Here is a 22,466-nt window from a genome sequence, read left to right as displayed (position 1 = left end):
CAATGTCTCCTTCCTGGACCAGTAATTCCTACAAAGCATCATATTGGTAGGGGAAAGGGGCAGAAGAAAAAAATCATCACACCCTCTGTTGCTCTTTGGTTTAATTACTAAGGGAATGACAAAAAGTGATACTCCAGCAAGAGCTAGGTTTTCCCTCCACTGATGGTTCTCTTCTAGATTTCCAGGAGTCACCCTCCAGTTTTGTTGCATTCTTTCTCTAGAGTTGGTAAGCTAACTTTTAAAAGAGGATCCAGAATTTGGGGGATATGGTGATATTCTAGATTACAGAGTATGGTGTTCTCTTCTTTTTTTTATAATATATGATGGTTCTCTGTGGGAGCAGGTTTCTTGGGGAGGTTTTCTGGAGGCAGCCTTAGTTTTGGTTCAGATCAATAATCACTTCAAATGCAGCCAGTGTTAAAGTAGTTCTTTATTGTTTCTTCCAAAATAGCCCAGTTAGCTTTCTTTGGTTCCGAGAGCTCTTGTTGCTAGCTTCGGCCTCTCTCTAAATCTTGGTTCTGCCCAACTGCAGATTAGCTTCTCAGTCTCCCAAACTGAACTCTCTCTCAATCTTCCAAAATGACTTCTGGCTCTAGCTCAACTCCGACTTGTGGCTTCTTCTGAACTGACTCTGACTGACTGACTGAAGCTCTTTTTATGCTCCGTGTAAAAGGCTGACTCCTCCTCTGAGAGTGGGATTATGGGAGGTGTGAATTCACAAAGTTATAAAGTTAACTTTGTGTATCTCCCATACTTGTGAACTCCAATGTGTGAAGTCTAATTTGTGACTAATAATGTGTAAACTCTTAAAGGTATAAACCCAAACACACAAGCATTGCTTCCACTTAGTACCTTGTTTCAAGTTCTGGCCCATAACATTTCCTTGTAGGATCACATCAATCATACTGAACCATGCTAAATTAGATAATTATTGTCTCTATCAACTCTAATGACTTAACACTTTGTAAGGATTCCAACAACAAAGAACTTGAAATCCCCTGCAATCTTCTTAGCAAGACTTAAAAATGTGTCATTCTGGGGGGAGAAGGGGATCATTCCCACTTAATCTTGGAAATCAGAGAGGGATCTCTGAAATCCTATGGAGACTCTAGAATAGACAAACGAGTGTGAATAGAGTTCAGGTAGGCTTCCATGATGCTTAGTGCTTGAGAGTTCCTAACTTCATACCTTGATTTGACAGGAACCTATGGGATGAACCCTGGGAAGATATCCCAAAACAAGTCTAGAAGCTTTGAAAAAAACCCCAAAATGTTTTGGCTTTACAAATCATTGGAATACTTGGAAGAAATTAAATGAGATATAGAATGGAAAAATTAAGAAGGAGAGAAAAGTTAACAAGGGGGGTATTAACCCCTTAGAACAGAAAATGGAAAACCTCATTTAAGAACTTAACATTCTAAAAGTAGAATGGGCCATAAGGAAAATGACTCAATATAAAAAGAAATATGAAAATAAAACAAAAAATTGAAAAAAGTGACTATCATTTAAGTAATTTAATTTAAATAAAAGCAAGAAAATATGTGAAATACACTATCAAAAAACCTATAAAATATTGAGAGACGATTTAAGAATTATCAGATGACTGAAATCCATGAGTATTAAATTGAAACAAGATATTAAATGAAATTATAAATGAAAACTACCCACAACTCTTAGATCAAGATGGTAATGTGGAATTAGAAAGAATCCATAGTTACCTCTGTAAAGAAATCTCAAAATAAAAACTAATAATGTTAGAGCTTCTAGGTCAAGGAAAAAATTCTACAAGCAACCAAAAAGAATGAGTGCAAGTACAAAAGAATCACAACAAGATCACATAAGACTTAGCACCACATAAAGAAGAGTATGTGTAGTACAAGACTCTGAAAGACAAGAGATAAAGTTCTCCAATCAAGGGTAAATTATTCAGCAAAACAAAGTATAATCCTATAGGAGAAAAAATAGATTTTTTAAATTAAGTTGTATTTCTCAAACTTTTTATCTCATGATCCTTTTGTACTTTTAAAAATAATTATTGAAGACACTTTAATATTCTCGAAAATTATGAAGGATTCTAAGACTTTCTATATATCTACCAATACTTATAATACTGGACATTAAAACTGGTAAATTTAAAATGGGTGTTTATTAATGAAAAATAATAACAAACCTATTACATGTTATCATATTTTAGAAAAAAATTTTTTTTAATTTTCCAAAACAAAAATTTACTGAGAATGACATCATTTTACATATTTTTGCAAAACTCTTTAATATCTGGCTCAATAGAAGACAGCTTCAAATCTGTTTCTGCATTCAATCTATTAAAATATGTTATTTTGGTTGAAATGTGAAGAAAATGCATCTTCATTACAGATGTGTAGTTAGAAAAAGAAGTATTTTAATAAGCAAATAACATTGATTCTATTATAGGAATAGTTTTGACCTGGATGTTCTGAGAAGGTCTTAGGGATTTCTCAGGATCATACTTCATGGATCATACTTAGACAATAGAGTATTTTCAAGTATTCCTGATTTAAGGGGGGAAAAAAAGCATTCCTGAGCAAAAACAGAACAGAACAAGAAAGACATTTGGAAAGAAAATGGAGACACCAAGAAAACACAGAAAGGAGCACTTTCTGTTTAACTGAAAGGAAATGTAGGGATAAATTATTTACATGTTTATAAGGAAACAAAAAAAAAAAACTCCAAATCCTAATATCTTTAAGGGTCATAGTGAAATGTTAAAATGATAGAGTCTGTGGGTTTGTTTTATTCTGTTTTAATGGTCTTAAGAAGAGGCAAAAATAGGAATGTGAGGGGACCATATTGTAAAAGAAAGGAAGAAGGGGGGGAAAGCACTTGCGTAATAAGGATGAAAAAGATGAAGAGTTAAGAAATAGAAAGGTCAATCAACGGAACAGATTAGGGACACAAAATATACACCCAAAAAGCTTAATTTATAGATCTAGAAAAAGTAACAACAAAATTCATTTGGAGTCATAAATGGTTAACAATCTCAAGGAACATAATGAAACAGCAACAAAAAAAGTGGGAATAAAGGGAAACTACAAATATTAGATATCAAACTATACTACAAAACAATAATCATCAAAATAATTTAGTACTAGTTTAAAAAATAGAGAGGGCACTTAATAAAATATTAGGGATATAACATACATTAATCAGCCGAGTAGCCTAACATTACATAGTCCCAAAGACCCTAGTTACTGGAGAAAAGGAATTACTATTTGACAAAAACTGCTAGGAAAATCACATAGCTGTCTGGAAGAAATTAGGTTTAGATCAATCCCTCACAGCATATACCAAGATCAGCTCCAAATAGATATATGACCAAAAGATAAAAATTAGAAGAAAAATAGGTGACTAGAAAAAAATCTATCAAGTTTCTATGAGAAAAGTGTTATATCCAAAAAATTTTAAGAAATACATTTAAATTTATAACAATAAGAACTATTTCTCCAATAGATAAAGGATCAATAAATATGAACAAGAAATTTTTTTGAACAGGCAATTTTCTTTATTGTTTTAACTTTTCAAAGCCAATAGCTTATTGTTTTTTAATTTAATACCTTTTCATTTTTTCAAATACATGCAGATAGTCTTCAATATTCACCTTTCCAAAATCTTGTGTTCCAATTTTTTCTCCCTTTCTCCTCCCCCCCACCTATGCTTCTACCTCCCCTAAATAGCAAGCAATCCACTATAGGTTAAACATGTGCAATTTTTCTAAATATACTTCCAGATTTGTCATGCTGTACAAAAAAAAAAAAAATAGATCAAAAGATGAAAGAAAAAAAACCCACAAGAAATAAAAAAGACTCAAACAAACATAATAACAAAAGGTGAAAATACTATGCTTTGATCTATATTCAGTCTCCATAGCTCTCTTTCTGTATGCGGATGACTTTTTCTATCATAAGTTTATTAGGATTGCCCTGAATCACCTCATTGCTGAAAAGAGCAAAGTCTACACAGTTGATCATAACATATTCTTCTTATTACTGTGTACAGTGTTCTTTTAGTTCTACTCACATCACTTTCACATCAGTTCATGTGAATCTTTCCAGGTTTTTCTGAAATCAACTTGTTCATCATTAATAATATTCCATTACATTCATATACCATAACTTATTCAGCCATTGCCCAACTGATGGGTATCCATTTAATTTCCATTTCCGTGTTACTAGAAAAAAGAGCTGCTACAAACATTTTTTGCATATGTGGGTCCTTTCCCCTTTTTTATGATCTCTCACTTCTGGATCACAGGGTATGCACAGTTTGATAACCCGTTGAGCATAGTTCCAAATTGCTCTTCAGCATGGTTGGATTAGTTCACAACTCCACCAGCAAAGCATTAGTGTCCCCGTTTTCCCACATCCTCTCCAACATTTATCATTATCTTTTACTATCATCTTAAGCAGGGGTCCTCAAACTATGGCCCATGGGCCAGATGCAGCAGCTGAGGACGTTTATCCCCCTCACCCAGAGCTATGAAGTTTCTTTATTTAAAGGCCCACAAAACAAAGTTTTTGTTTTTACTAGAGTCTGGTCCTCCAACAGTCTGAGGGATAGTGGACTGGCCCCCTATTTAAAAAGTTTGAGGACCCCTGTGACTTAGACCATATGATAGGTGTGAAGGTGAACCTCAGAGTTGTCTTAATTTGCATTTCTCTAATTTTTCATATGAGGAAAATTGACTTTAATTTCATCTTCTGAAAATTTTCTGTTCATATACTTTGACCATTTATCATTTTGGGAATGGCTTGTACTCTTATAAATTTGAGTCAATTCTCATTTTAGAAATGAGGCCTTTATCAGAAACACTGGATATAAAAATGTTTTCCCAGCTTTCTGCTTCCCTTCTAATCTTGCCTGTATTGGTTTTGTTTGCACAAAAACTTTTTAATTTAATGTAATTAAAATTATCTATTTTGCATTTCATAATGTTCTCTAGTTCTTCTTTGGCTATAAATTCCTTCCTTCTCCACAGATCTGAGAGGTAGACTCTCTCTTGTACTCCTACTTTGCTTATAGTATCATTTTTTATGTCTAAATCAATAGTTCCATAAGAATGAATGCAACAGACTATTTCAAAGGAAACTAAGACCTTTATGAATAGATGTAGAATAAAATAAGCAGAACTAAGAGAACAATCATATAATGAAAACATTATAGTGAAAAACAACTTTGAAAGACTTCAGAACTTTTATTGTTGCAGAGATAAACTGGAATCCAGAGCACTGAAGATGAAACACCTCCTGCCAGAAAGGTGATCTGCACAAATTTCCACTGAGAGTTTTGGGTCTTTGATGCCCTTTGTCACGAATGCTGTAGTTGTTTGAAACGTGTCTTTATGACTTCAAATCCAGTTCTCTTTTCATTGTATCGTTTAGATTATTAGATTACTCTGTATTCTAAGGAGAGTTAATAAGAGACTCTAAGCTCTAGATCAGGAGTGAAGTCGTAGATAGGCTAGGTGAGCAGAAACTATCAGGATTAAAAAGGATTTCAGTGAATTTAGAAAACTAATGCCAGAGATGGAGTGATGAATAGGAGCAATGATCAAGATCAAATCAAGCAGTGCTTATAATGTGCCAGTACCGTGTACCTATGCTAAGAGCTGAGGATATAAGGAAAAGCAAATGTAAGGAATAGATAGCCTCAGGCTCACAGTGACATAAAAGATAGGCACAGTTTGGTAACTTTCTGGACATAATTCAATTCAATTCAATAAACATTTATTATGTACCTACCAAATGCCAGGAACCATGCTAAGCACTAGGTTTACAAATAAGAAAAAGAAAGATCTTATCCTTATAATTCAGGAAGATAGCACACAAAAGGAAGCTGAAAATATGAGGGTGAGGGGTAAGAGAGTATATGGGGAAAAGGATATGAGATATGAGATATGATGTTTAGTGAATAATTATCTAGAAAGTTCAGATCTGCAGTAGGATAATTCAGAAAGATGTGGAGAAATGATGTTAAGAGAAGTGAATAGAACCAAAAGAACATTGTACACAGAAGAAGGTTATGTTTACTCCTACAAATATGATAGAAAAATGGATATTTGCTCATAAGTCATTAAGTATATAGACTTTGAAAAGTGGAAATCAGTGGACAAAGCAAACAATAAGATGTGATGATCGTTCTGATGTACTTGACTCTTTTCAACAAAGAGGTACTTCAGGCCAATTTCAATATATTGTGATGGAGAAAGGCATTTGTATTCACAACATACTATGTATAATTATAACATACTATTTTTACCTTTGTTGCTGTTTGCTTACTTGTTTTTTCTCTCATTTCCTTTTTTGATCTGATTTTTCTTGTGTAGTATGGTAAATATGGAAAGATGTTTAAAAGAATTGCACATGTTTAACCTATATTGGATTACTTGCTATCTAGGGAAGGGGGGAATGGGGAGGCAGGGAGAAAAATATAGAACACAAGGTTTTGCAAGAGTGAATGTTGAATATTTAACATGTATGAGACTGCCTGCCATCTAGGGGAGGGGGTAGAAGGAGGGAAGGAAAAAGCTGGAACAGAAGTAAGTGCAAGGGACAATGTTGTAAAAATTACCCATGCATATGTTCTGTCAATAAAAAGCTATAATTTTTTTTAAAAAGTGAATGTTGAAAACTATCTGCATATATTTTGAAAAATAAAAAGCTGTTTTTTATTATAGCTTTTTATTTACAGGATATATGCATGAGTAATTTTTCACCATTGAAATTTGATGAAATTGCAAAACCTTTTATTCCAATTTTTCCCCTCCTTTGCCCCACCTCCTCCCCTAGGTGGCAGGTAGCCCAATACATGTTAAATATGTTAATATATGTTAAGTACAATATATGTATACATATTCATAGAGTTATTTTGCTGCACAAGAAGAATCAGACTTCTTGTCTGATTGTCTGAAATAATGTACACTTAACCTGTGAAGGAAATCAAAAATGCAGGCGGACAAAAATAGAGGGATTGGAAATGCTATGTAGTGGTTCACACTCATTTCCCAGAGTTCTTTCGCTGGGTGTAGCTGGTTGTATTCATTATTGAACCAATGGAACTGATTTGGTTCATCTCATTGTTGAAGAGAGCCATGTCCATCAGAATTGATCATCATATAGTATTGTTGTTGAAGTATATAATGATCTCCTGGTCCTGCTCATTTCACTCATCATCAGTTCATGTGAGTCTCTCCAGGCCTTTCTGAAATCATCCTGCTGCTCATTTCTTACAGAACAATAATATTCCATAACATTCATATACCACAATTTATTCAGCCATTCTCCAATTGATGGGCATCTGCTCGGTTTCCAGTTTCTGGCCACTACATAAAGGGCTGCCACAAACATTTTTGCACGTGTGGATCCCTTTCCCTTCTTTAAGATCTCTTTGGTATATAAACCTAGTAGTAACACTGCTGGATCAAAGGGTATGCACAGTTTGATAACTTATAAAAAGCTATTATTTTAAAAAGTTCAGCTCTGAGCCCTCTATAAAGAAAGGCTATGGAAGGAATTTAAATGCATGCCCTCCAATTAGAGGGGGGAAAATTCAGGAAATTAACTTATCATGGATGGGCCATGAGGTGATGTGGAAAGAGTAGTTCCAAACTATTTTTCAGAATGGCTAGACTAATTCAGTTATTAATAATACGCCATTTCCCCTATAACACCACTAACATTTGTTAATTTTCCTCTTTTGTCATCTTTTTCATTCTGAGGTAGAATTTCAAAGTTGGTTTAATTTGTCTTACTAGGAAACCATTGAATATATCATAACTCATGAGATTGACAGCCAGACTCCAGTTAGGTACATCTTAAACTGCAGATTTTGCCTTATTTTCCCCAAATTGAAGACAACTCCTCCTCCTCCCCCCCACTGCTAATGTCTTCGCTCTGAAGCAACTAATCCTCCATTTACATTGTACAGGGTAGGTGCAGTTTTAAGCTATTGAAGCTTATATTTTGTATATATACAGTTGTACTTTGTCTCTTCCATTAGAATGTGACTTTATTGAGGGCAAAGACTTTTTTTTAAATAGTTTTTAAAATTTCAAAATATGTTAAAATGATTGGTATAATATTCAATTTATGAAATCTACTTGGGTATGTAAGAATTGCATGAACATTCTGGGATAAATTTCTTATTGTTAAAAGTCTTACAATATGTAGATGATCCTCTTGTGGCAGGGAAGAAAAAGAGTGACCTTGCCCAAGTCACTATCAGTTTATTCAATTATTTAGGAGCACAGGAACTGAGAATTTCTTAAGACAAATTGCAATTTGTGAAATGTGAGGTAAAATATTTAGGTCATTGTATAAGTGAAGGTGTAGTATTCTCTTCTTTTTTATAATATGATCGTTTTCTCTGGGAGCAGGTTTCTCAGGGGAGGTTCTCTGGAGGCAGCCTTAGTTTCAGTTCAGAGTAATAATCACCTCAAATACAGCCAGTTGATAAAATCCAAACATTTATTTTCTCCTTCCAAGTCTTGTCTCTTTCCTTGGGCTTGGGTAGCTTTCTTAGAGGCCTATCTCCCTCCTTAGTTCCAAAAGCTCTTGCAGCTTGTCTTTTAGCTCTTCCAGTTTCTGCCTCTAGCTCAACTCCAACTTGTGGCTTCTTGATCTCCAACTGATGCTCCCCTCTCAATCTTTTCAACTGAACTTTTCTGACTGAGCTCAGCTGTTTTTATGCTCTTTTAGAGGTGTAAACTCAAAGGTTGACTCCTCTGAGAGTGGGATTATGGGAGGTGTGAATTTGGATATTTCATACTGACCCCTGAAATCTCCCAAAAGTGTGAACTAATGTGTGAGCTAATGTGTGAACTCTCATGTGAATTCTCAAAGGTGTTGACTTAAGCATCGTTTCTATCAATACTAGTGACTTAACATCTTGTAAGGATTTGCTCTAATGTGTGAACCAATAAGCATTGTATCAATTTCATTGAGTTAACACTAGGATACTAACATAAAGGGGAAAAAAAAAGAAATTAGATCCTGTAAATTACTTGAGGGAAAGAATGGAAACAGTAAAGGTAAGGGACTGGCACACAGGGCATTGATCACTGAAATTTTGACTCATCTTATGTTACCTAAGAACATCGCAGTGATTCATGTGCAGGGGCACCAAAGAGGAGATTCGTTTGAGACAAGGAGAAATTGCTTGGCGGATGAGTAGGCAAAAAGGGCTGGAGAAGAGGAATCTGTAAGTACGGAGGAAATGATGGTGCTAATTCTGACATTTCTGCCTCCAATGCCTCCACCTTCCCTTACCCCAGAAGAGAAGCACAAAGCCTTGGTGCTCAGGAGGATAAAGAGCAGCACTGGTTCCTCCCTGACAGCAGAGAGGTACTGACCATAGCAGGTATGAGACATGTGCGCCAATATTTACATCAAGGCAGTCATCGGGGTGTCCGAGACCTGTGTGATGTGGTGCTGACTAAGTTTGTGGCACCGGCTTGTACACAATAGCAGGCAACTGGTCAGTGGTGTCCTATTTGTCAAAGGATGAATAAGGCAGTCCAATGACAAGTCCAAAAAGGAGGAAGGCCCTCTGGTATCAGGTCTTTCCAAAGCATTCAGGTGGACTTTACCAAGCTGCCATTAGTGGGGTGTCTCAAATACCTGCTGGTTGTAGTGGATCATCTGATCTATGGGTGGAGGCCTTTCCCCTTGCCTGGGCAACTGCCTCCGCAGTTGTAAAAGTATTCCTTGAGCATATCATTCCGAGGTATGGATTGGTGGAGCAGGTAGATTCAGATCAAGGCACCCATTTCACAGCTAAAATCCTCTGATCTGTGGCCCAAGCTCTAGAAATATTATGGGACTTACATACCCCATGGCATCTGCTTTCATCAGGTAAAGTGGAAAGGATGAATAAGAAAATTAAACAGCAACTGACAAATCAGTGTTAGAGACACAATTGCCATGGATTAAGTGCCTTTCCCTTGCCTTATTAAGAATTAGAACAAAATCCTGAAGGGATGTGGGATTATCACCTTATGAATTGTTGTATGGTCACCCTTATCCAAGAGGGATTCAAAATTCCTCCTTGGATCTAATATTTGAGACCAAGGATTTGTTTTTAAGGAAATATGTCATATCTGTACTGCAACATCTGAAAACTTTACAATTAAAAGGGCTCAGACTCCTCCCTTAGGATTCATGGTGCATAATTTCTCGCATGGAGACTGTGTCCTGATTTGGACATGGAAGGAGCAAGCTGACCCCTATCTGGGAAGGACCATTTCAGATCCTCTTGACATCGGATACAGCAGTGCATACACAGGAAAGAGGGTGGACTGAGCATACCATAATTAAAGGACTGGTGGGTGCTCCGAAAGTGTGGACTTCCAAACTGAATCCAGAGAATGAACTGAGACAAACATTGAAAAGGAACTGATGAACCATGTGTGTAAAATCTTGATAGTGGTATTGATCTGGGGTACCTTATTGGGGCATTGCCTAAATCAAACAGATAAAGTAAGTGTGAATGGACTTTTACTCATTGACCAGAGAGGGGTAGATATCATAGATTGTAGTGAGTATGGAAACAGATGGAGCAAGTTAAATATTGTTTGTAATGATGGGTCAGTGCTTAATTGTGTCTATCAGCATTCATTAGGAGGTAATGAGGGATGTTTGAAGGAATTTAGTTGAAGCCTATTTGTCAAATACCCCATAATCTATTCAAATTGGTGATGCTAATGGGTGGGGAGATGCCTGGCCCCCAGCAGAAATTATCAAGGAATATGGACCGGTGACATGGGCCCAAATTGGTAGTTGGGGGTATTAGACATCAATATATACATATACATATATATGTATATATGTATTAAACAGATTAATTCGACTGCAAGCAATCTTAGAGGTAATAACTAACCAAACTGCTCAGGCCCTTAATCTATTAGTTGATCAAGCCACCCAGACAAGAGAAGTGGTTTTATAACATAGTTTAGTTTTAGATTATCTGTTATCAGAGGAAGGAAAGGTCTGTGGGAAACAAAACCTGTCCACCTGTTGTATGCAAATTATTGACAACGGACAAGTAGTAAAAGAAATCACTCAGGGCATTCGCAGGATAGTTCATGTGCCTGTACAAGTTTGTAAATCTCCCTTCACAAATACCTGGTGGTCTTGGTTTGATAGGGGCTGGTGGAAACAGCTGCGGTATAGACTTATTGCAATCAGTGGTATTACTCTGTTGCCACTATGTTTACCCTGTATAATTACATTGGTAACAAGAATAGTTCAAAAAGCACTGTTGAGAATCTTACATACAGAGGATGGTATTAAAATGACAGAAAGAGGGATGGGAGGCAGTAGCAGGGGGATGATCCAGACGAGGAGATTAACAAGCAATGTGTAGAGATATTAATTGAGTTTAACCACAATGTTAGTTCTTCATGAGGAAACATACATATACATACATATTTATGAATAACAGGGGGGATGGTGTGGGGAAAAGGTGCAGAATTTACAGATTAAACACATATCGATCAGGGATTGTTACCTAAAGCCTTAGGGCTCAGTTTAGGAAGCATGTGATTTTAGATAAGGTCCGGACTATATTCTATTGTTCAAGGAAGGACACTGGTGGGAAAGCTATACATCCACTGCATTTCACTGACCAAAGAAGGGAATAGACTTAGATGACCTATCGCAGCATATAGAGGGTGGGATTTGGGGGTTCTTTGTCTGAAATGTATAAATATTGGGAGCAATTTCATCTCTCCCGCAATTCGGCTCCCGGACCAGGATGGGCTCCGCTTCCCGAGATCCTAATAAATAATTCTGCTTTCCATGAGTGATCTCCGAAGTAGTAGGCAATCTGGGCGGGTCTCTTCGTCCCAAGCGCAGGTCCTGTGCTGAGCGCAGCCCGCTCACACATTTCCACCAAACAAAAATCTGTGCTTATTCCCAAGGAATCAGGAATGGCAACTTGAGGAATAACTGGGGAAAATAATGCTGTTATTTTACATTTCTACATCTGTTTCAATTAAAAGACTTTTTGCCGAAAACTCAGAAAAAGAGAGAGTGCCCCGGGAAGACCTGAGTCCTCTCCGTACCGCAGAAGAGTAGGAGTGAGCGGAGAGGCGCGCAAGCGGCTGAGCCAGGGAGCATGCGCGGCGCGGGTCATGCGCGTCCCGGATCGCTATCCCTTGGCATCTTGGAGAGCTGGTGGATCCGGAAGCCAGAAGGAGGCGGCTTCCGGGCTTGTGGGAGTGTGCGCGTCGTCGCGCGCAAGAAGCGCGGGGAGCCGGGAAGGACGGGAGGGGCGGGCGGCTGTGGGGGACTGTCGGGTTTTGAGCCGGGGCGGCCCACCACACGCTGCCACGATGCCGGGGATGGTGCTGTTCGGCCGGCGCTGGGCCATCGCCAGCGACGACCTGGTCTTCCCGGGAGCCTTCGAGCTCTTCCTCCGGGTAGTCTGGTGAGTGCCGCAGTCCGAGCCTGAGAGTGACACTCGCCGCCGCCGCCCCTTCCGCTCAAGCCGTCGCAGCCTCCCTGGGCCCGAAGGGAGGAGGGAATTACCTCCTCACCCTCCTCTCCCTCTCTCCTTTCCTGCTCCCTCCGCCCTTTGGCGGAAGGAGGGGAATTACCCTTTTCACTCTCACTTTCCCCCTCTTCCTCCACCTCCAAACAGTGCCCCTCTCAATTCGAGCTTCCCCCGTCCTCTGCGCCCCATTAACCAATTCCCCAGTACTGAGGAGAAGGGGAGAGCCTTTTCTTCCCTCCCCCCCGCCCATTAAGCCCCTCCGCTGCAAGGAAGGGAGGAACATTCCCCTCCTTCCTCAGGCCATGCCCTTGCTTACTTTCCCTAACCCTACAATTAAAATCTCTCGAGCAGAAGGATGGGGGTATTACCTTCTCCCTCCCCCCGTTTTCCTCCGGATCTGAGGCTCCGGCCGGGCTGATCAGGAGCCCAAGAATTGTAGTTGTGAGTGTTGAGTTCTCTTTGGCACCTGGACAGTAGCGGCCCATTTCTGTGTTATTGCTCTTTAAAGGTTGCAGGCGTTCCGACCCCTCTATTTGGAATCGACGAGTGGGGAGGAAGCCTGGGTTCGAATCCACCTCCTTTATTGCCCTAGCTGACCTCGAGCCAGTGTTTCACTTCCCTGGGCTTGCGTTTCCTCCGGTGACCGATGAGATTCCTCCTATCCCTTAAATCTGTGAACCTTCTCCCGACTCCGTGCGCCTTTGATGTAGTTGCTCACCTTCCTCTGCTGTGCCTTCTGCCAACCTTCAAGATAATTTAAATTCTCTCCGTAAGGAGCCTTTCTTGGACTTCACACCCTCCCTCCCCCAATTGCTGGCTCTTTCCTCCCGAGATTACCTCCCTTTCGATCAGTCAGTAATCAGTCCATCCGCAACCATTTCTGCTAAGTATCAGACGCTGTCCTAAGCCTTCAGAAATAATCACTGCTCTCCCGAACTCGAATTCTAATGGGGGTGACAATATGCAAGCGACTATGTACGTGGGAGGTAGCTAGGGGGCCGCAGCGGATAGAGTCCCGGACCCTAGAGTCGGGAAGACCCGAGCTCCGATGCGGCCTCTAGCAGTGTGATCCAGGCAAGTCAAGTAACCCAATGTTTGCCTCGGTTTTCTCTTCTGTGAAATAAGCAGGAAAAGAGAATGGCAAACCACTCCAGTATCTTTGCTAAAAAACAAACAAGCCAAACAACAACCGCAACAAACCCTAATGGCTTCATGAAGGGTGGATTGAACGTGAACATAGACATATCGGAAAAAATGGGTCCCATATTCTCTGATTATGAGTTCATAAAGATCCAGTGGTTGTTTTTGCCTTTCTTTAGTAAACCCAGGATTTAGCACAATGCCAAGGGGTGTGTATGTGATGCTAGTTAACTTGTTAATTTCGGTGGCACTAGCGGTGGGTAATATGGGAGTAGTTCTCTTGCAGAAAGTGGTATTCAGAAAATACTTTCAGAAAGCGAAAAGGCACATGCACTTATGTGACATAGTATAATTGGAAGGTAATCTCAGAAGAAAGGCAAAAACAAGAGAAGGGGAGGAGACTACTGCAGAAAGTGGAATTTAAGTCTTGAAGAAAACCGGTAGATAATACACAATATTTACAATATATACAACATATATAGTATATAAGGTCTCTTGCAAAAAGTGAGATTTGAGCTTCCTTGAAGGAAGTCAGAAGACAACACAACTTTGTTTTTTTGGAATATACAAAGTGTAAGCTCCTTGAGGGCAAGGATTGCATTTTACTCTTTTTGTATCTTATATGATCCTGTGATTATTTTAGGGTTTTTTTTTGTTGTTTTGTTTTTTTGCTGAGGCAGTTGGGGTTAAGTGACTTGCCCAGGGTCACCCAGTGAGTAAGTGTTAAGTGTCTTGAGACCAAATTTGAACTCAAATCCTCCTGACTTCAGGGCTTATGCTTTATCCACTACCCCACCTAGCTGCTTCATTCTGTGATTATTAAATTTACTCCTCAGCAGTTCAACGGGTGGTATTATCCTCATTTTACAGGTGAGGAACTTGGCTCTGGAGCATAGATTTAGAACTAGTAGAGACTTTAGACTTTTATCTTGTCCAGGCTCCCCATTTATTAAACTTGGAGATGTTAAGTGACTTGCTTGATGGGATTTTTAGGGAAAGGCCTTTGATGTCAAATCTTGCACTGTTCATACTGTACCATATCACTTACTACAAAGTTAGTAAATGGAGGAACCTAGGTCAGCCTCGGTCCAGATCCAGCATTCTATCCTCTAAGTGCTTTCTCTGTTCTCCAGGGCAGTGGCTTATTTTAGACTTGAAGGATATAGGTTGATTGCTGCTCAGTAATAATCCAGTAATTTTAAGCTACTCAGGAGCAGAATAAGAGAACATTCTAGCTCTGGGAGGCGAGATCTTTTTCACCTTGACTTAGAAATTAGTGTTTCCATAAGTAGAGACTATTACCAAAAAAAAAATTCGCAATTCCAGAGTTAGAAGTGATTTTACAGGACATCCCTTTTTGTGGTTGAGGAAATTGAGGCTCAGAGAATGGTAGTGACTTACACAAGGTAGTTCAGCTAGTTACTCAGCTAGTTGTTATTTTTTGGTTAGTAGAATTTTAGAAATTAATATTTGCAATGAAAATGATTAAAAAAATCTTCAAAATAAAAGCGTAGTCAGAGTAAATATGATGTAAAATGCAAACCTACAAATCTTAAAATATTATTTAAATGTTAATATAAAAGTATTAATATATATTTATATAATTTATATAATTATATATAAATTAATATATAACATGTAAAATTATTAGGGACTCTTAAGTAGTAAAATATTTTATTAAATAAGGACAATCACATAAAAATCAACAAAGGAAAGCTAGTTTTAAGAGAGAAAATAATAATGTATGTCACTGATTTAATTGTTTTTAATAAAAACTCTTTGTTACCTTTGGTTTGTTTTGAACAAATGCTGACAAAAATGGTATTGATTAACTTATTTGCTTCATTTATGTACTGTTTAACACAGAGCAGTTCTACTGGTTCATTTTCCAAAATAAAATGTTTTGTACTAATTCTTTCTTTCTTTTTTCTTCTTTTTTCTTTTTCTTTCTTTTTTTTTTTTTGCATCTCCTGTTGTTTCTTTGCAGGTGGATTGGAATTCTTATTTTGTATCTCAAACAAAAAGAAAAGCTTAATTGTGTTGGGGGAGCTTTGTTGAACAGCTATCTAATTGTACTCATTATTCTTCTGGCTGTTATAATATGTGTAATATCAGCAGTTGTGTATGTCAGCATGAAAGGTAAATATTGAAATTTAATCTTTAATTTCTTGCCACAGTTTTAAAATGTGTTTCTTATATTCCATGAAATTTTACAAAATCAAAACTTTTTTTTGCAAGGATGAAAAAACTTTTTGTTTTACATTATGAATAATTATGAATTTGGTCATATGTTACTTTGCATCAACCCTCTGATAAAGATTGTGGAAGATGAAGAATTTTAAGGATTTATATATTGATATAGCTAAAAGAGATCCTGCTTAACATTTTTATGTTAGACTTGGATTTTTTTCTTTCATACTAATGTATATTCCATCTTTGAAAATAAAGACCTGATTTTATTTATTTTATTCCTTTTAAACTTAAATACAAAACAAGAAAAGGAGAAAAAAAAACATACATAGAATATGAGAGGATTCAATATAAAATAATAAATTTCCATTTCATGAAATTCTACGTAATAAATCCTACAATTTTCTTATTGGTAAAGTGAGAATTTTAAAAAACAACTGCTGTGCAGGGTTGTTGTGAATGTTAAATAAATTAATGTATGTTTTGTAAACTTAAAAGTGCTATATGTCATTATCATTATACCTGTCATGTAATTTTTCCTTTCTAACGTGATATGGCAGTTCTCATAAATGTTACTTACAATGATAGCCTCACTGAAATAGGTTTAATTTAGTGTAATGATTTTTTTATTTTAAGTTTGTATAAGTCAATGAATAAGTAAGCATTGAATTGGGCCAAGTTGAGATACAAATATAACAAGTAGAGCAATTTTTAATTGCAGAAAAATTGATAGTTTGTATTGGTGTACAGTGAACTTTTCCTACTGGGTAGTTTGTTTTTTTTTTTAATAGCTTTTTATTTACAAGATATATGGATGGGTAATTTTTCAGCATTGACAATTGCAAAACCTTTTGTTCCAATTTTTCCCTTCCTTCCCCCCACCCCCTCCCCTAGATGGCAGGATGACCAATACATGTTAAATATATTAAAGTATAAATTAAATAGAAAATAAATATACCTGTCCAAACCGTTATTTTGCTGTACAAAAAGAATCGGATTCTGAAATATTGTACAATTAGCCTGTGAAGGAAATAAAAAAATGCAGGCAGAGAAAAATAGAGGGATTGGGAATTCTATGTAGTGGTTCATACTTATTTCCCAGAGTTCTTTTTCTGGGTGTAGCTGGTTCAATTCATTATTGCTCTATTGGAACTGATTTGGTTCATCATATTGTTGAAGAGGACCACCTCCATCAGAATTGATTATCATGTAGTATTGTTGTTGAAGTATATAATGATCTCCTGGTCCTGCTCATTTCATTCAGCATCAGTTCATGTAAGTCTCTCCAGGCCTTTCTGAAATCATCCTGCTGGTCATTTCTTACAGAACAATAATATTCCATAACATTCATATACCACAATTTATTCAGCCATTCTCCAATTACTGGGCATCTAGTCAGTTTCCAGTTTCTGGCCACTACAAAGAGGCCTGCCACAAACATTCTTGCACATACAGGCCCCTTTCCCTTCTTTAAGATTTCTTTGGGATATAAGCCCAGTAGTAACACTGCTGGATCAAAGGATATGCACAGTTTGATAACTTTTTTGAGCATAGTTCCAAATTGTTCTCCAGAATGGTGGGATGTATTCACAATTCCACCAACAATGTATCAGTGTCCCAGTTTTCCCACATCCCCTCCAATATCCTGCATTATCTTTCCCTATCATTCTATCCAGTCTGACAAGTGTGTAGTGGTATCTCAGAGTTGTCTTAATTTGCATTTCTCTGATAAATAATGACTTGGAACATTTTTTCATGTGGCTAGAAATAGTTTCAATTTCTTCTTCTGAGAATTGTCTGTTCATATCCTTTGACCATTTATCAATTGGAGAATGGCTTGATTTCTTATAAATTAGAGTCAATTCTCTATGTATTTTGGAAATGAGGCTTTTATCAGAACCTTTGACTGTAAAAATGTTTTCCTGACTGGGTAGTTTTGATAGGCTGAAAAAATGACAGGTCTGAACAACAACACAAAATATTGTAGGGGAAACTCTAAGTAAAGCGTGAACTCTTTAAAAAAAAAAAAAGTAGGTCACATCTATGTAGTATTTTAAAAGGTGTGAAAAGTCCTTTCCTCACAACAACCCAGAGATGTTGATAATGCCAATGTTATTCCCACTTTTGGAGGCTTAGAGATCCCATGTGCCCACGATCATACTGCTAGTTAGTGTCTTGTACAGGATTCAGTCAGATTTACTCTAAGTTCAACTTAAATGAAATTTTCATTGGTAAGTTAAATAACAACTTGTAGGAAATGTTTTAGAAAGGATTCTTGTTTAGTTGTAGATGGATTCTGAAGTCATCTCCAACTTTGCATTCTGTGATTCTGCTTCTGAAATGTGGACTGAATAAATTAAGGTATAGCATTTAAATTGTTTCCCCCTTAAGATACAATATTCAATTTCTTAGACTTTTTTTGTGCATGTTTCTCAAATTCTATTTTGATCACTGATAATTTGTAACTAGCTAAAAATTCAGTTAACAAGCAGCTAGTAATCTAGTTGAGTTTTTTTTTTTCCTCTTTTGGTTGAGATAGAATTTAATTTTCTTCCATTTCCTTAGTCTCTCATCAAATGCCAAATGTGATTATATGGTAATTATACTTAGGCTTATCTTTCTAAAGATGACTTTATTGAATCCATTGTACTACTAATATAAGGGGAAATACATTCGCAACTGGGTAGGGGAGAATAAAGATAGGCCTCCTATATGAAGTTGCATTTGATGTGAACATTGAAAGATTTTAAGGGGCTGAATTAAGGAGAGAGTATATCCGAAATATACACCTTAAACAAAGGTAAGCAAAAATCCATGGGGAACTAAAAGTATGCCAGTTTGACTGGACACAGACTGTTTGAATAATGTGCAATGCCTTGGAAAGGTGACAGATTGTGATGGATTTGAAATGCCAACCCATCAAAAGAGTTTTTTTATCTGAGAAGCAAGTGGAAGCCGCCAAAGTTTCTTGAGAGGTGAATGACATTGTTAGGAATCTCAATATGACATTGTGTAGAGGATAAATTAGAAAGAAAGTGGGGATATAGCCAATTAAGAAGGCTTTGTAATAATACAGACAAATGGTGATGAGAGCTTGAATATGAGTAAAGGAGATGGATAAGAGAGTTGGAGGTAGAATGGACAAAACTTGGCAACTGATAGGTTTTAAGGGGAAAAGGAGAGTGAAGACTAATGGATGACTCTGAGGTTATGAGCTTGAGAAGCTGGAATCATAGTGGAGCCCTTAACAGAAATAGGGCTATTAGGAAGAAAAGTGTATTTGGGAAGAAAGTCAGTGTTTTGTTCACATTGATTTGAGATGCCTATTTGAAACCTCTAATGGACAACTGATGATTTAGAACTGGAGGTTGATATTGAACCTGGATAGATCAATCTGGGAATCATCCAAAATTGGGCAAACTTTGTTAGTCACTTAATCTGGTTTTTTAAATATATTTTTGCAAATGTTCATAAGTTTTACTGGCATATAATTGGGAGAAATAATTTCCCACATTCATTTATCTTCTAATTTTCTATCTTCCTTTATATCTAAGGCATATATCCATTTTGATCTTGTCTTGGTAAATGATTTAATTCAATATATTTTGCTTTGTTTTTTGTTAATCTCTTCATTTTCAGAATTTCCATTTTGATGATTATCTGAATGCTTTTGATTTGTTGTTCCTTTCAAAATTTCTTCAATTGCATGTCCAAATCATTGATCTGTTCTTTCTTTTTGTTGATAAAAGTGTTTAGAGATAAAATTTTCCTCCTAGAGCTGATTTAACTGAATGTGGTATGTACATCTTTCAAGGAATAGTTAAAAATGGACCTTATTGACAGTGGTTCCAAAATTAGAGGTCTCTTTGGCTTGTCTCTTAGACTGTTATTCCTTTTTCATGTCAGGATATAAGTTATCATTTGGACATTTCTTGTGAAACCAAGTGAAGCAAGATTTCTTTGCAAAAGCAGCAGTGACAGTGTAACAGGTCATCTCTTATTCTCTTAAACTTGTTCCTTCTCTTTGCCAGTTCCCTTTTCCCCCAATCTCTTTTAAGAGTTTGGTTTTTTCCCAATTAATCTGACTTCCCTTCCTTCTAATTCCCCCCTTATACTTACTCTTTGATTTCTGTTTTGTTTCTGTATCCAGCTATGTGGGTGGGTGGGTGGGGAGTAGTATTTCTTCCCTCCTTTTATTAGTTCTGGTGAGATTGAGGTTCTCGTGGTTTTCCACCAATCTTTGTTGTATAGCTTCTCTTTGGTTGATTCTAATTTTCAAGGACTTATTCAATAGTGTTCTTATTACAAGTTATCTTGTTTCAAGCTATTCTCTTTTGATAACTTTATGCTTTAGCCCTAATTAATTTTGCCATTTTTTCCGTTCTTAATTATTTTAGCTTCTTAAAAAAAAAAAACAGCTTTTATTTAATTGTACTAAGATTTGTTGTTGGACTTGTGCCAAAGCTGCATTTTTCTTTGAGGCTTTGCTTGTTGACATTTTCAGTCTTTCTCTGCTTAATTTGTGTTCCTTGCTGCCATAGTGGCTCTTTATGGTGGGATTCTTTTTTGTTTGTTTTATCATTCTTGACTTTGGATTTTATATTAGTGCTAGGAAGTGGAAATCCTGTCTTCTTATGTCTTTTTGCTGTTTTCACAACCTTCTTCCCAGGGCAATGTGATCCAGGACAAATCTGTTCATTGCTCCCCTGCTCTAAGCTCTACGAGTTCCTGAGCCAGGTTTGAGTCTATTGGTTTGCTTTTTAGTAGTAGTTTATTTTTCCAATTACATATAAAGATAGCTTTAAGATTTTTGGAAGAGTTCCAAAGTTTGTAGTTCCAAAGTTCCAAGTTTGTATTTGAGTTCCAAATTTTCTTTTCTCCCTCTTTCCCTTACCTTCTCCCTCCCCAAGATAGCAAGAGATTTGATGTAGATTATATATGTGTATGTATATATTAAGCATATTTCCATATTAGTCATGCTGTAAAAGAAAAATCAGAACAAAAGTGAAAAACCACAAAAAGAAAAAACAATTTTTTTTAAATTTAAAGGGTGAAGATATTATGCTTTGATCTGCCTTCAGTCTCCATAGCTTGCTCTCTGAATGCAGATGGCATTTTCCATCCCAAGTCTATTGGAATGTCTTTTGAGTCAATCTATGCTGAGAAGCTTTTTTGAGAAGAGTTAAGTCTATCATAGTTGATCATCACACAATCTTGCTGTTAATATGTACAATGTTTTCCTAGTTCTGCTCATTTCACTTAGCATCAATTCATTTAAGTCTTTCTAGGCTTTTCTGAAATCAGCCTGCTCGTCATTTTTTATAGAATAATAATATTCCATTACATTCATATCCCATAACTTGTTTAGCCATTTCCTGTTGATGGGCATCCACTCAGTTTCCAGTTCCTTATCTGTTGGTTTATTCTTGCTTGAGAATTTCTGTCAACTGCTGTGGGACTCAGTCATTGTTAGCCTATTGGAAAGCTATGCATATTCAGTGTGACTGAACTGTAGGTTCCCTTTTGGTCTGGGACTTCTTATTTCACTGTAGATTTCCACACTGAATTATAAAATGGAACTAAGTTTCTGTTCTCTTCCTGGGATGAGAGTCATCATACACCTTGCTTTTATTTCAAAAGCTTGTTCCTTGCTCATTTCACAACTGGGCCTTAGGCTCAGGATCTATGGTTTCTTCCCTGGATTTATGACCCAGAATTGGGTGGCAGGCAACAAACTTACCAGATGGCACCCACTCTTGTACCTTGCACTACCTCAGGGATTCCCTAGACTTTTTTTACTGCCCTGGTGCCCAATCTCAACTCTAGTTTTGGACTCTAGAGTTCTCCTTGCAGCATGCCTCTAGCTAGTCCCAGTCCCCATTTCGAATATTGGCTAATTTTTCTGTCTTTGTTCCAGAGCTACTTTGAACTGAAAAAATTGATCACTGTGACTTTGTAGCAAAAAATGAGGTGATAAAAGAGAAGAAATGTGATCAAAACTAGTAATTTGGGGAGGGGGCATCTAGATGGCATAGTAGATAGAGCATTGGCCCTGTAGTCAAAAGGATCCGAGTTCATATTTGATTTCAGATACTTACTAGTTATATGATCCTAAGCGAGTCATTTAACCTCTGTTGCTTCAAAAAACACCATCACTACCACCAAAAAAGCCGAGTGGTTTATAACTGAAGTTTATAGCTGATTTGCTTCTCTTCCATTCTCACTTCTCCTTATCTTGTCTGTATCCTGATGATGGTTTTTACCTTTTCTATTTTTTCTTAGGGTCTACTCTGAAGCTGATTTATTTTGCTTGCCATAATTCCTTTCCTGGTACTTTACTTCCCCTGAACTCCACCTTTCCCTATCCTTGTTTGTTTGTGGAGGATTTTGTATTACTACACCAAACTCTTTGCCTGTTTGTTTGTATGTGCATGAAACTAGGTGCTTAATTTCCCTTTTTCTAGTTCAGATAAAATTTAGATTCGTCTTGATTCCCACTTCTTCAGTGTTGATATACTCTAAAAGTGCACTCTCATTATAAAAATAGTAAATACTATACCTTTCCTTCTTTCCACAATACTATAATTCTTTTACTTTTTGTTTTCTTT

The 22,466-nt window shown here is 37.0% G+C and overlaps 1 protein-coding gene across 2 annotated transcripts in view; it reads left to right on the top strand.

Annotated features, from left to right (window-relative positions):
- The first annotated feature begins 12,272 nt into the window (after positions 1 to 12,272).
- The window catches only part of DAGLB (diacylglycerol lipase beta), a 43,592-nt gene continuing 33,398 nt past the window's right edge, over positions 12,273 to 22,466 (top strand). Inside the window, exons 1-2 of one of the 2 annotated variants that reach the window (XM_003761480.4) lie at positions 12,273 to 12,462; positions 15,656 to 15,807. In XM_003761480.4, the coding sequence (XP_003761528.1) occupies positions 12,368 to 12,462; positions 15,656 to 15,807 (247 nt within the window). In that variant the 5' untranslated portion in view covers positions 12,273 to 12,367. Of the gene's footprint in view, positions 12,463 to 15,655; positions 15,808 to 17,746; positions 18,220 to 22,466 lie in introns of those variants that run through there. The other variant, XM_031941898.1, reaches the window with a different exon arrangement.

This window comes from Sarcophilus harrisii, chromosome 1 (genome assembly GCF_902635505.1).
Source record: "Sarcophilus harrisii chromosome 1, mSarHar1.11, whole genome shotgun sequence".
NCBI classification, from domain to species: Eukaryota; Metazoa; Chordata; class Mammalia; order Dasyuromorphia; family Dasyuridae; genus Sarcophilus; species Sarcophilus harrisii.
Note: the sequence above shows the minus strand (reverse complement) of the source record. Positions and strands in the feature narration are given on the sequence as shown.